Here is a 15,421-nt window from a genome sequence, read left to right on the forward strand (position 1 = left end):
TAAAATTTTTTATAATCTACATTTTCATAGATTTCTTTGATAATCACAGTTGTTATGGTAGTTTTCGAAAATTTTTACCTTCAGATATATAGAAATTACTTTTTACAGGTTACATTACTCATCTATAATTTTTTTTCTCTATGATTGAAGAACATTATTTTGGAACATTAGCGTATTCAATTGAGTGCTCGTACATGATCGAAATTACATTATTACTATTATTTAAGTTATAGTTTGTTTTTCAACATTAACATATAAGTGTTGAAAAAAATATTCACCAAATTGACGGTAGTCTTTTTAAATAAACATATTCAACAAAGTTTTTATAGGTTTTTACTAGGTTTATTTATATATTGAACCGTTTCAAAATTCTTCTCCACAGCGAATGTTACTTTTGAGCAGTAAACTCTAAATAAATGTACAAATATTAGTCTAAGAAGATATCATTATAAAATATTTTATCTCAAATATGTCTGTGGAGCAGAAAGGATTAACTGTCACTGTGCATTTCGGGTAAAATATTCAAATACACTTTACAAAGTTAAATGTTTTTATCACACAACAATTTGTTTAATTATCATACAGAGGTGGAGCTGAAAATTTATTCGGTAAAAAGAAAGATCATAAAGTCTGTTTACCTGATGCGCAGAATGAATGTAACTTTTCTCTTAATCAATTCCTTATAAATAATATAATTTAATGGTAGAAATAAGAATAATTATTGTTGCAGGGACATTAGAAAAATTAATTTTTTGGATTAGAGATAATTTATTAACAGAACGAGAAGAATTATTCCTTCAAAATAATACAGTGTAAGTTAATCTTTTTTTGTATAAACTTATGAAAATATTATGAAAAAAAATTAATTAAGTACATTGTAATTATTGAGAATATATATTTTCAGACGACCAGGAATTCTAGTAGTAGTAAATGAAACAGATTGGGAATTATTGGTAAGATTAAAATATGCTTTATTTTATTATATTTTTATTTATAATTTACAAACGATAAAAGCGTGACAATTAAATTAAACGCCTTATTCAAATTTTGGTAGTCAAAAAGATTCTCTTACATCTAGATTAATTTAGATTATTTTAATGAATATTCAAATATTATGTTTTGTTCTTAAACTTTATCCACAAAGATTATAAAAGCGATCACTGAAATCTCCATGGCCTCCGTTTGCCATTCCCACAAGTCCTACTATCATTTAGAATTTTTAAAATACTCGAGTCATCTTGGCGGCTATTGAGATAGGGAAGTAGTATCTTGGGAAAATGTACATAGAAGTTCAGATGAAGAGTAAAGTTATGAAAATGGAAAAACTAAGTGAAATCAGACAGTAAAAAATCCGTAGACATTATTGTAATGAAACAATTTTATTTTTTTTCAAACTAATTAACTTATACATTTTATTTTATTTGTACTCTTAATACGATAGATTAAAGTAAATACACCAACACATGAACAGTTAACTCTAAAATATGGACAAAATATAAAAAATCATTAAGACGACAAAATCCATTTTTATTGAAAGAATTCCATTTTTTTTGTATACAGAGAATTTTTTCACTAAATGCAAATACAAAAAGTGACGAGTCCACGTTTCGAAATTTAGAAATAGAAATATTTCTGTACAATAGTGAATTTTTGGTTGTCTAAAGTAAATTTGATACTTAAAAGGTGTTTTAGTAAAATAATTACTTAAGATAACTCAAAAATTACTTACGACAATGAAAATTCACTGTTAATTAGAAATATTTTTACTTATAAATTTCGAACGGTGCACTTGTCACTTTTTGCACTTACATTTAGTGACAAAATTCTCTCCGTGCAGTTCAATCAGACCATGTTTAAGAAGACAAAAGATATTTTATTGCATTTTATTTTTTAAAATTTTAATAATTTATTCATCCTTTCGGTAATGTCCATCTATTGACCCAGTCACCCTACACCTCATCTAGAAACATAAGCATTATTTAAAAAAGATGAATTTTGATTTATTCATTTTTCTAGGGCAACGAAAAGTATAAACTGTGTCCTGACGATCAGATCTATTTTATTTCAACACTACATGGTGGTTAATAATAAAATACTAATTCATTATTAATACCTTAAATTTATTGTAATCTAAATTTAAACATTTTTTATAATATTTTTGTATAAATAAAAGAACGATCTCGTTATTCACATGAAATCAGAATTTATTTGCTCTATATTAATACAAAATTAAACAATTATATTTACATATAGATGTACATAAATCATGTAAACATTAGCTGCACACATTAATTTACCATTTTACTTGTAGTCACTTCTATTTGTAAAGAGTTGTGAGATAATTTACGCACCCAATAGATCAATTGCATATCCTAATAAATTAAATTATGCTTTACAACTTTATGCTAATTTATTATACTAAAAATACTATTGTTTATCCTGCGTTAATATCAAATTGTTCATCAATCGTTACTTCTAAATGATTTAAAATATCATTTCTATTTTATTAAATTAAAAATAGTGTCATTTAATGCTTTGTTGAGAATGAAATGAAACATTAAGAAAGTGAATTGCAACTGTGAAATTGAAGAATACAGATATTTTCGAAAATAGTGTAATCAATGGAATAAAATATGAACCAAGTTACACAAAACTAGCTGTTGATTTAAAGTATTGTTGTTATGAATAAATATTTAACGTTGCTTCGTGCCCCAAGCGCTGATGTCCCCACACAATTCTTGATTTCATTTTATTTATACAAGAATTGCGTTTGGACAATCATAGCCTGGCACAACGATTTAATTTTCCAAATCTACTTGATTTCCTTCGATAATTTGTAATCATAGTCCCTTGAAACAGAGATAATAGAAACGATTCAAATTATAAAAATGTTCTTGTCTATCTAAATATGCATTCTGTTATTTTCCATCTCGAGACCATGCGTATTCGTATGTATATTTTATATTATACATAAGCCAAACAGTATGTGTATTGAGGAAAGCCTGAGGGAAATCTTTTCATGTCACAGGACGCAAGAGTCCTATTTATTCTGAAACCCTTATCGTTGCATACATATATGTATATTTATATTACACAGATACATAAAATCAGGATTGTCTCTGGTCAACCGTCTTTCTTTATATTTTAAAAATACTTTCATTTTATCACATCAAATTCTTTTGCACTCACACCTTAATAAAGTAACCCTATTTAAAAAACAAAATAAACGACAGACTAGTGGATATAAGAATTTTCTTTATGATAAAATTATCAATTTCGAATTTAATTAATATTCAAAACTAAAATTTTTCATTACTATTTATTTAGAGTCTTTTAAAAATAAATGAATGATTAATTTTTGAATTCTTAATAAGATAATTATATAAACACGTTTACATTTATCTTCCTATTAAATTCCCACTAAAGTATCCAGCTCTTCATACGGCTGTATCAAACATATTATCACGTTTCCAATAAACGTGGTTGGTCTATTATTAGTTCATTTACTTTTAATTAATTGTAATAGTGATTACAATTTAACCACCAGTAGAAATGAAACTTTTCAACTTATACAATAAGAATTTATGTATATATAAAATTACTCGAATTGTATAGAATTTCGAGTAACATTTCAATATTGAATTATAGCTAATATTAAAGAAATGTTCATTTATATCAAATGCTGCGAAATCGCGATAGTTACTAACACAGTCAAATAGATGAATCAATTGTTTTCTACTTTTGGGGGTAGGAAACAAGTAGCCGTAACTTGGTAACTCGTGACCCCTGTGATAGTGCGGTTTGGACTTGCTTTCTCGCACGAGTACTGCCACGTGCTGAACGCACACGGTAGCGTAAAGAGAAGAAAAGTAAGAGAGAGAGAGCGAGAGAGAGAAAGAGAGAGATAGATAGAGAAAGAGCACAAGAGAGGGGGAGGGAGAGAATGTACCACACCCTTCAAAATGGATCGATAGTCAACCTCTCTGAACTAAAAAAGAAAGAAAAAACCACCCTAAAACATCGATTGCGGAATCATAATAAATTGTAAAAGGAAAAATGATAAAAACGTTGTTATCAATGATAATAAAACAACAACAGACACGTACGCAATTTAACACACGTATCAGCAAAGCCGAAAAATTGAGCAATAATATTCACCAGCCAAATAATTTAACGTATGTGGAATTTAAATTAACTATAATTCAGGAATAAAATAATTGTCTAAACAAAGCAATTTCATTCCCGGGTTGAATCTTTAGCCATATTACTGCATTGCGACAATTGGACAACTACTAGTGTCCAACGATTGTCCATAATGAATAATTTATAACAAATCAAAAAAACCCAATTGACTTTATAAGTAAACACTGACGATAAATAAATTTTTAGACTATTGGATTTCATTTAACTTGGTGTGATGAGTTTTGTTTCTATTCTGTTATATTAATTAAGATCAGTTTTATCGAGTTTCAGTAAAGTGATTAGATATGATGTCGAGTGTCCAGAGTTTGAAAAAGTCAAAACAAATGATAAATCATCAAATAAATGAAATAATAAATAAACAAAATTGAAAGTAATAAAATGTAATGTAGTGTTAATTTCATTTTAGCCTCATTAACGTAATTATAAGTTGAAATTTATATTCTCCTGTTAATTATATAAACTGACTCACTGCAATGTTACATGAATGCAAAATCATATTGCATTTCTCATCAGAGATAATACAATTTAAGTTTTTTTAATTAATCAACTATGTAAATGAATGAAAAAATTATAATTATAATTCTCATTCTTTTTGCAAGAAAATTACATCCAGTTTTTATAAAGGTATTAGTGTATTACCAAAAAAAAATACAAAGAACATTAATAGAAATTTAATTATTTATTTTGTAATTTACTGTTAAATTTTGGATGTTAAAGTTTAATGAAGTATTAAGTATTTATAATAAAAGATTTTTCCTTGAATTATGCTTGTTCTAGCATGCCATCATTTGCTTTATCAACAAACTCAATATTTATTGTATTTTTTTGCCATTTATTATTAGAGAATATCCATGGCGTCAAAGAATATGTGCAAAAGTAGTTATATCCTTCTTCTTATTATATCATTCTCGTTGTCTTTTCTCTTGTGGGAATTTTTCGTTGTCCCAAAGTGGAATTTAAGCTGTGATCGCGCATGACAATTTAATAAATCACAAGTCTCTGTTGACCTATTCAATCCTGAAAAAAACTCAAACGCTTTGACAATGTTTCACTTTCATTCTCTTCGTGTTCCAATTGTTTATACATAACCATGGTAAATTATTTTCATTTTATATTCAAATATGTTGTTAATTGAACAAAAAATTTGAATACATATTGAGGGAACTATCAAAAGTTATTCTTTGATTATTATTTGTTCTTATTAATTAAATATCACTAAAGAATAATAATTAATTATTTACTTATCCAATAAATGTAATATTCGATACTAAATTGATACCATTTTTCAAATTTCCATAATTTTATTGAATCATTAATTGCCATTTATTATTATGCTATGTATTTTGTCTCTTTCGGGGTTCAGTAATGAGCTCATATTATTATGTAAACAAACAAATGATGTAATTTTATGATTCATTAAAAATATTAATGAAAAAATACATTTTTAATCATTTAAAATAATACTTTCTAATACTTGTTTTATTTAATTTTTAAAAATACTTTTTTGTTAGTCAAATTTACTTACCATTCTGTAGAGAAATGGACCAATTTTTATTCTGTCTTTCGTGGCTGTTTTTATTGTATCAAATAAATTCAAATATAGATATAATATAAAAACACTCACAAATGTTTCAGTAATAAAAATGAAATAAAAAAATTTTTTTTTACCTAACAAAAATGATAAAAAACGAAAAAAATTTCACGTCATGCGTTTCTGTTACGCGCAGTAGATAGAGTAAATATCAGTCAGACAATCGATAATCTGATCTAAATTTTCTTCTCTACTGTTTCAATTATTATCCTAACTTTTGAAATATTCAGCATTCCACTATCATCAAACTTAATAATCATTATTTCTGAGTTATGAGTGATTGAGAATGATAAAAAATTATTTCAAGTAATAATTGCATCAATTTAATTGTGTGAGTTGTTTTAAAATATGTTCAATAAAATAAGAGTTTAGGTAAAAAGAATAATGTGATAAATAATGAAGAAATAGATGAATATACAAACAATTCCAGCGAAGTTTCGATTGAGTGTAAATTTCAATGTTCAGACAGTTCAGTAAGATTTGAAATCCCGTATCAAACTGCAGGGTGTCACCCTTGGTTGTATCCTCGAAACGACTTTCATCCCTCCTAACTCCCCTACTGCCCCTCCATTTTATAATAATCATTAGCGCCTGCGCATATACTAATCTTATACCCTCTTACTCTTTACCTACGATTATCTTTTTCCAAAATTTTACTCGTAATTTTGACTAGTGTCTGTCACACATAGGCACATGATTGGCATATGGAGAACAAGAGATTTCAAGTAGGGTTTAACCCATGAATTCTATTCATTATAACTACCCTCAAACAAATACCATTTTTCATTCAAATATAAATATTTTTATGGATATTTAATGTAAAAAATTTTTATTGTTAAACAATAAATTTTTCTATTTTGTATAATACCTAATAATTGAAACCACATTAAATGAATAATAAAAATCATATAAACACATAGTTTAATTCAATACATCATGCCAATTGATTTTATCACTTCATTATATCTTAAGTATACACCAGAAGTGAGTGTGAACGGGTATACGTTATGATAAATTTTCAATGAACACATTAAAGACAATGACGATGAATTTAAATTTGTATTTCAATTATTCATACTGAACTTGTTTATTTCATGTTCTTGAGACTATTGAGATTTTTGATTGGAGCTTTAAAGATTAAAAAGAAGTAATTCAAAACCTTTAATGAAAAATTTTGTTTTTATTGCTTTACCATTTTTAACGATATTTCTTTTTTATTGATTAATATTGTAAAGAAATCCTTTTATCAAACTATCCCAGTTATTTAGGGTAATTTATTCAAATATAATTCTTTTTTTCATCATCATCTAGGGATTATGAACAAATATTTAAAACCATTAGTCTTCTAACAAATGGTACTGTAAAATATTGGAATAAATTTTTTCAAGTAAAAAAAATTTTCAAAAAGTTTTTTATTTAATTGAAATGTTAATTTTAAATAATTGTGCAAAAATGAAAGCTTTTATTTAAATTTACCTTTTTTTTTTTTTTTTGGTTAAAAGCAAATTAAGTACAATGTGCATAATATGCTCAGTCTCATCCTTATCACATTTACGAGCTTCAACAAAAACGAATTTATTAAAGTGCCAATTATCTAAGCCTATACCTTATTCTCCACAACCAAAGTACCACAATTTCGTGTATATACATAATTACATACCGTAATAATGGTATGTACTTATATCACGTCGCGAATGTAAGAGTCTTTGCCATACATCCAGTAGTTATCATTTGGCAACAAACTTAACGTAGGTATTTTGATAAAATGGTTGCTACAAACTCAAACTCATTTAATGCTTTGTCCACTAACACATGCAATAAAGGAATATAAAAGTTTAAAATAAAATGCAATATTCTTCGACGTAATTCATGTGTATGGAGAAGAATAAAAGAGATTTAAAAAAAAATAACATTATAAGAATATTAAAAGTAGAATAAAAAACAAATATATATGTACCGACTCACGTACATGTGACGAAGAGGTCATAATAATCTTTCTTCTTTTCACGATGAATCATTTCAAGGTGTTGCGGAAGTGCACTTACTTTTATCTTTCTCTTATTTCTGGCTTTAAAGTACTCATCTTTTTGCACATTTTCTCATTCAGATATTGTATATGTAATGGTTTTCCAACAATTCAGAAGCTTAATGATTTTATTCATTAACTATTCGTTTGAAAATACGTGAAAGAAAATATAACAATGAATGTATAATAATGCATTTTATCAGTAAAAAATATATACATATATTTCGTATCACAAAATTAATTATCAAATTTTTTACAAAAAATAATTTCTTAAAAAATATTTGTAAAAATACTTCAGTACAATTTTAATGAACATTCAGAGAGTATTTATTATTTAAAAACCTCCAGTTTCATGAAGATATTAAATTTAATTAAAAAAATTATTTTTGTTTTATTTGTATTTTTTTCAAACATCAACTTAGTATTCTGTTCTTTGTTCATAGAATAATTTATTTAAAAATAAATTTAATTAAAGATAACAATTCTACTCGCGACTATTTTATCAAAAATAAAATATTATTCTATTAAAACTAATTTTTTTGTTATACATTAAATGGATTAATAACTGAATTAAGTTCTACAAAGTCATACATTAAACTTAATTACCCAAAAGTTGATCTAATGCCTAGAAAATATTCAAACTATATTTACATATTTAAAAAAAATAAAATAAAAAATCACACGAAAATATCTATGTGTCGTTTGGAGCTTAACTTACTCAGAGCGATAAAATTAATCCTTTAAGACTTTGTAAGATCTACAGTTCAGTGTATGAAGATAAAAGATGAACGAAAACTACGAAGAAGTGTTAAAAGTGACAATTAACTGAGCTGCAATGAAAGAATAAATACTTAATGTTATACAAAACAAACATTTTACATCAAATTAATTCAATTTACCTAAGTACAATAAAAAATTACCATCTCTACCATTTTCAAGTGAATAAAATAAAAATTTGATGCTTGTAAATAAGATCTGAACTTATATCTATTGTAGATTAACCATTCCCACAAAATTAAAGATGACTACAGTCGCTGGGTATTATATGTATACAGGAATCTCGGTGGATTATCTGCTTATTTATGTATAGAATCAACCTTAATGCTACTTGTATTAGTATAAAGCTGTTAAAGATATTAGTGTGTTGGAATAAAAAGTTCCTTTTTTACGATAACACAATTTTTTTTTCTTTTTACAATAATTTATATGCAAAAAAAAAATAGAGAGTATATATGTATATACTGTCTTAAAATGAATTGGTGGATATTTACTATTCACAGTTATAACTAACAAAACAGTGAAAATACACTATTTTGCAGTAATTTTCACTCTTTCATTTTTAGAGAGATAACAACATAAAATTGTTAATAAGTAGTAGCCAAATAACATAAATTATTAATAGATAGTAAGTCAGTAAATATATACACATTATTTTACTTACTTAACTGTTTAAAATATGATATGTAAATATAATAAAATATAATTTATTTTTATTTAATAGTTAATAAGCAAATCATTATTGGCATCCATTTATATTATTAAGATGAAATATTTGATAGCTTAAAATAATTTTTCTGATTAAAATTAAAATGAATAATTAAATACAATTAAGAAAAGAAAAAGAAAATAAAATGAATAATTAAATTAAAAATAAAGAGATTTTTAACGCTATGATACGGTGTATAAAAAAAGCTAACTAGTAATAGAGTGTGGGAGTATTTCGTGCGAAATTTATAAATTTTTGTTCACACGACACTTCTACACATATCACACATATATGCAGCCACAAATCTTTGATGACGCACAGCTTGAATCTCTTGAATCGTCCCGCAACTCATACTACAGCTTGGAATGTTTTTCTTAAGCGTACAATGTGCTGTAGTCTTTATCACTGGTCTACTGTGTATAGAATAGTAATCAGCTTAATTAACGAAAAGGAAAAGTCTTTCACGACTTTCTATTCTTTCCACTATCAGCGCTAGTTGTTTAGAAATTAAATAATAAAAGTGTTGATTTATTTTCCGGTTAAATATTTCGCATTTATAAAGATTAATTTTAGATATTAGTAATACAAAATACGTGGTGCGTTAATAAACAATCATTGGTGTATTAACCTTCAAGCAAACAACACGATGAAGAATATACAGCTTCAAGTAAGTTAGAAGAATCTTTTATTTGAAATTGATTTATTAAAAAAATAAAATGTTCAATTAGAATTAAAATAATATTAAATTACAGTAAATATAGAAGTACACAAATATTAAGCTAAGTGAATGTGAAAGATAAAAAAAGACCCAAGAAATACTGTTATCACATGTGCTGGGTGATGATCTCTTGGAACTTTGAGTGTTGCAAATATTATTTCTGATTATTTAGCTCTCATTAATGTCTTCATTCAGTATAATTAGAGTTGTAGTTTATTAACCTGATGAGGCAATCTAAAAATCGGTAGCATCTTTTGAAAGAGAGCTCTCGAAATAACTGTGGCCTTTAACATTTTCTTCTTTGACTACGTAATATAAATCTTAAAACTTATTTAACCTACTTCAATTAAATAATACTCTATAAACTATATAATTTTAATTTAATGAAAACAAACAAAAAACAATTTAGTATCGCTATTCAATCAATAATTGTATTTTTTTTTTATTTTATAATGCTGCATATTATATAATGATACAATTATTATTTATTACTAATAGTTTAATTTTTTTTAGCTAGAAAAAAATGGTTTTGTTGTTCTCGAAGATTTTTTCCTTCCGGAAGAAATTGATGAAATGAAATCCAGTGGAGAAAGCTTGACAAGCAATTTACCGCCAGAAAATGAACGAAAGATCTTCAATACAGTCGATCAGCAACAAGTAAATAAAAGAATAATATTGTACAAGCTAAATATAAGCAATCACTTAATTTTTATTTAAATATTTTCAGAATAAAGATGAATATTTTTTAGACAGTGCTCACAAAATCAGTTATTTTTTTGAATCAGAAGCTTTGGGAGATAATGGTGAACTTAAAATTGACTCAAAAATATCATTGAATAAGGTAAAATTTTATTTAAATTAAAAAAAAAAAGAAACTATCCATTAATATTATTACTACAAAACTCATCATAAAATTAAAAATTTAATAACACTAATATATAGGTTGGACATGCTTTGCATTGGCTCCATCCAACATTTAAAAAATATACTTTTGATGAAAGAATCAAGGAAGTAGCGTTTCAATTAAATTTTCAAGAACCTGCAGTTTGTCAATCGATGTATATTTATAAAAATCCTGGATTAGGATCTGAAGGTATCATCTCAATAACAAATTATTATAAGTATTTTGAATCTTTATCAATAATATTTTCAAAATATGATTAATTGTAGTGATAGCTCATCAAGATGCTACTTATCTTTACGTTGATCCACCAAAACTTGTTGGAATCTGGGTAGCTCTCGATGATGCAACCCTCGAAAATGGTTGTCTATGGATAGCACCAGGATCACATAAAAGTGGAGTCCATCGTAGGTACTTGAGGAACAAAGATTCTGGATCTTCAGAGCTTTTAGTCTATGACAGACCGATGCCACGTTATCCAGCAAGTAATTTTCATGCTGTACCTGTCCGTAAAGGCTCTTGTATCGTTATCGATGGATTAGTTGTACATTATTCCAAACCAAACCATAGTGAAAAATCACGACATGCGTACACATTTCACATCATCGAGACCAAACAAACGACTTATTCTAAAGAAAACTGGCTTCAACCACCCATAAGAGGATTCCCATTACTTTATAGAAATTAGTCTTTTATTTTTACACTGTATGTACATTTTTCTTTTTCATACAAAACAAATACAACTGTATAAAAATATTTACTAGCTTTACTGTACAGCTCTGGACTACTTTGTTAATATTTGGTTCTCCCGGTTAATCGACGATTTACGCATGTACACTAAGATGTATGTAATATATTTTTAGAGTACGATAATATACAAATAAAGAAGAATCGAAAAACGAGTAAGAAAATTAAATTTAATTCCACTTTTAATTAGTAACTAAATAATGATCATAAAAGAAATAATTTATTGTATTGAATTAGATCGAGCTATAGCAGCAAAATGATTGCTCAATTCTAGGAATTGTTCAAATCCTAATTTCAAATTTGCTTCTTTATATTTGAGGCAATAATAAATGTCTTCTGGAAGTATTTGATCAGAGATCGATTCATCTGTAATTGTTCCAAGAAAAGTTGTAATAAGTTCATAGAGCTCAATTAAATTTATATGATTTATGCGCAATTCACTGATATTTTCTAAAATATTACTTAATGCTCGTATGATTTGGTTTAAATTGCCAACAATATTGGGACAGTTTCTTTTTATGAATTCATCATTTAAATCTTCTTTGTTAAATTGAAATGAACAAGGAAGACCAGCAATTTCTAATGCAGAACCACAAAAATTTCGAGTAAATCGATAAATGTTTTCAAAACATTTAAAAGCTTTAGTTGCTTTCATTTCTTGTTCTTCTTTAGTTAAATTTATTTCAGCGTTACGATTTTCAACATCTGCTTGCTGTTTCAATCTTTCCATGCATTTATTCCTAAGCTCTTGAATAGCTGCAATACTTCTTCGCAATATATGCTGATACTTATTAACATCATTCACATACTGTATTAAATCATTGAAGAGTTCGATAATGTGCTGAATTTCTTTCAATTGTTTACGTACGTTATTTTCTAACTTGGTAATTAGTTGAAGTAATGTCTTAAGAATTGGTTCAGCTTTTGTCGAAAATGATTCACTAACAACAACTATGAAATATTTTGTAGCACATTTTAAAACGGTAATAGCTGTCCAAGGTGGTTTCAAAGTAGTATATTTTTCCCACTCATCACCAAATGTATTTTTCAGTTCACTAGAAACTATGACAGTCAAAAATGCAGTTAACATATCTTTCGTTTCTTCATATATATCTTCAATATTAAATGGAGACTTTTCAATTTCATTTAATGCGTCAAGATTATTTAATATTTTTATTTCATCTTCAGTTTTTATTTCTTCCTTAATAGCAACATTTTCTTTTTTCACTCGACCTCTTCTACTCGGATTATTAATTTTTTGTAATGTCTTATTAATTTTTTCAATTGAATCTTCTTTTCCTAAAACTGTGAGATCGTGAATCATAGCTTTATTACAAAGATTCTTGTCAAATGAAAGTAAAAAGACCAAAGAATTCGATGATCGAATTTGTAAACAAGTTTGAAGAATTTCATCATCAGGACATTCAAGAGCGAAATTCGTTCTGTTATTTACAGAATCTTGATATTTCTGTCCTTTAATCTGTGGATGTTTTTTTGAAAAATGATAATAAAGGAAATTAACTGCTCGTCTAGCATTGCTTTTAAGGCGTTCAGTACTAGTATTCTTCTTGTCATCCTTGATATAATCAAGTTCACGAATTACTGTCCATGGAATTATAATTGTTGGCTTGCCACGAATTCCAAATGAAGTATTACAAAGGTTTCCTATAGTTTCAATACTTGATAATAATACATTGGTATCAACCACTATATAAATTACAGCATGGTCTATATTGACGGTTAATTCATTACTATTTTTATCAGAAAGCTCCTTCATTTGAATGTCATTTTCGCCAATTCCCAGTTGTGCTCGAATTGCTTGAACCTGAAATAAAGAATTTTTTATTTTATTTATAAATTAAATAAAAATTTAATATTGAATTTTTAATACAATACCTCACAGATTACTTGTTCTTCTTCAATAGGTTCCCACTCCATTTCTTCATAAAAACTATCTACCTTATTTTCATTTGACACATTTTTGGATGCCGTTGCTACTCGGGCTTTATTTATTTCAATTTCAGCACTAAGTCGGCTTCGTAATGCTTTCATCCGTTCTTCTGCATTCTTATAATATTGTACTTCCATTTTAGGGTTGCTTGGAGCAGATGATAATCTATTTTGTTGACCATCGTGATTGAGTTTATTTTCTTGATTGCTATTAATATCAGTTTTAAAATTTTTTTTGATTTTTGGAATTACATATTTAGATGATTCCATAAGAGATTTCGAATCAGCTGATATTTCATTTGATACAGATGTAGTATTTTTCTTAAATTTACCAATTGTTGATTTATTATCAGGAACAAAATTGTTTTGATCTATTTTTTTAATTACATTTTTTAATTTACATATTTTGTCAAAATCTTTATCACCATTTGATTGATTATCAATGTCAATGAGTTCTTGTTTAATTTTTCGTGAAATCAATTCAGAATTATCTTCAATTGTTCTCAATTTTTCATTATTTGATTTTTTACTTTTTTTTCTATGCATTGTCGGTGAAGGTTCCTTCTTTATTTCAATTTCTTTTATTATTTTTGATTTTTTTGGAGCATTACCTTGAGCTTGTCTTAATTTAATTTTTTCTCTAAGAAGTTTCATTTGCATAGTCTCCGTTGAGTCTTTCTCTTCCTTAACAACTACTATTTTTTGTTGCTTCTTCTTTTCTACTATAGGTTCTTTTTGCTTGAGCTCTTTTGAAGTACATTGTCTTTTAGCTCTAAGTTGCATGCGTGGTTTACTTTTGTGTAATACTTGTACAATTTCAGAAGATGATGATGACGTTACACTTTTTTTATCCGTAACTTTTTCAATTGCTAATTTTGGTTTTCCCTCACACTCTGAATCAGCCTGAAAATGTATTTCAATAAACGTAACGATTATTGAAGAATAATTCAAAATATTATCATGAATTACTAAGATAATAACAGATGGGTGTACAAAATAAATAAATATTTACCTTTTCTATTTTAATAACAAACTCATCGATATCATGAATTGGGGATTTCTTGGTTGTGTTTGATACAGATTTTGTATTTAATTTATCACCATTATTGTCATCATCAAGGTTAATTATTGATGATGATGGTGATAATGAAGTTTTTGGTATCTTTGATACCATTGTATCTTGCTGACTTTTTCTTTTCATTGTTTTGAAATTTTTATCTGTTCATATTAACAGAATTCAACAATAGAGTGTACACATAATTTAGATTAACTTAATAGATTGTTTACCTCTACAGAAGTCAAATTTTATAATAATTATTTATATTTATCGTCATTTATTTTACTTCAATAACAAAAAAATATTCGTTACACATAAAAAGAAAGTAAAACGACATTTTTGAGGTTATTCAGTCATACGCAAAGAAAACATTGTCAGAGAAAAGAGACCAGTATAGAAGTCCAATGCTGTGTTAAAAATCCGGACGAAGTTTCGATCAACATGTTGGTAATCTCAGGTCACAACATAAAAGTTTCTGTGAACCCATCGAGCGATGGCGCTGCAACGGTTTATTTCAGCCACGCCCCTTAATCTAAGAGAGAAAAGAGATAAGATTTGTGTTCTCTTTTACTCTCATTACAAGAATCCTAAGCCAGTTTATTTTCAAGCACAAATTTTTAAATAGAAAACCCCCCGAGTCAGAATTTTACTGTTATTTTTGCCGCTGAATCCGCTTACTATACTTTATTTAAAATAAAAATTTTTTTCTTCATCCAGAATATCTACGCGTTTTCCATAATTA

General features: G+C 26.8%; 3 protein-coding genes across 4 annotated transcripts; 2 read left to right on the top strand and 1 right to left on the bottom strand.

Moving 5' to 3' along the window:
* The first annotated feature begins 154 nt into the window (after positions 1 to 154).
* Positions 155 to 2,177, top strand: Urm1 (Ubiquitin-related modifier 1). Of its 2 annotated transcripts, XM_035081999.1 has the most exons (6): positions 155 to 288; positions 383 to 513; positions 586 to 656; positions 731 to 812; positions 905 to 953; positions 2,017 to 2,177. In XM_035081999.1, the coding sequence occupies exons 2-6, from the start codon at positions 470 to 472 to the stop codon at positions 2,083 to 2,085; spliced, it is 315 nt and encodes a 104-aa protein (XP_034937890.1). In that variant the 5' UTR covers positions 155 to 288; positions 383 to 469; the 3' UTR covers positions 2,086 to 2,177. The 2 variants fall into 2 exon arrangements, with proteins under 2 accessions (XP_034937890.1, XP_034937889.1); XM_035081998.1 differs by having other exon boundaries at positions 176 to 513.
* Positions 2,178 to 9,646: 7,469 nt separating this feature from the next.
* Positions 9,647 to 11,836, top strand: LOC118066170 (Phytanoyl-CoA dioxygenase domain containing 1). Its single transcript, XM_035081997.1, has 5 exons — positions 9,647 to 9,973; positions 10,538 to 10,681; positions 10,752 to 10,865; positions 10,967 to 11,117; positions 11,195 to 11,836. Exons 1-5 carry the CDS (start codon positions 9,953 to 9,955, stop codon positions 11,611 to 11,613), a joined length of 849 nt encoding a protein of 282 aa, XP_034937888.1. The 5' UTR covers positions 9,647 to 9,952; the 3' UTR covers positions 11,614 to 11,836.
* On the bottom strand, positions 11,140 to 15,091 carry Swt1 (Swt1 RNA endoribonuclease). Its single transcript, XM_035081995.1, has 3 exons — positions 14,635 to 15,091; positions 13,569 to 14,525; positions 11,140 to 13,497 (listed from the first exon to the last, which is right to left on the bottom strand). The coding sequence occupies exons 1-3, from the start codon at positions 14,821 to 14,823 to the stop codon at positions 11,893 to 11,895; spliced, it is 2,751 nt and encodes a 916-aa protein (XP_034937886.1). The 5' UTR covers positions 14,824 to 15,091; the 3' UTR covers positions 11,140 to 11,892.
* Positions 15,092 to 15,421: the final 330 nt, after the last annotated feature.

This window comes from Chelonus insularis, unplaced genomic scaffold (genome assembly GCF_013357705.1).
Source record: "Chelonus insularis isolate UGA/USDA-ARS -01 unplaced genomic scaffold, ASM1335770v1 contig_332_pilon, whole genome shotgun sequence".
Lineage (NCBI taxonomy): Eukaryota > Metazoa > Arthropoda > Insecta > Hymenoptera > Braconidae > Chelonus > Chelonus insularis.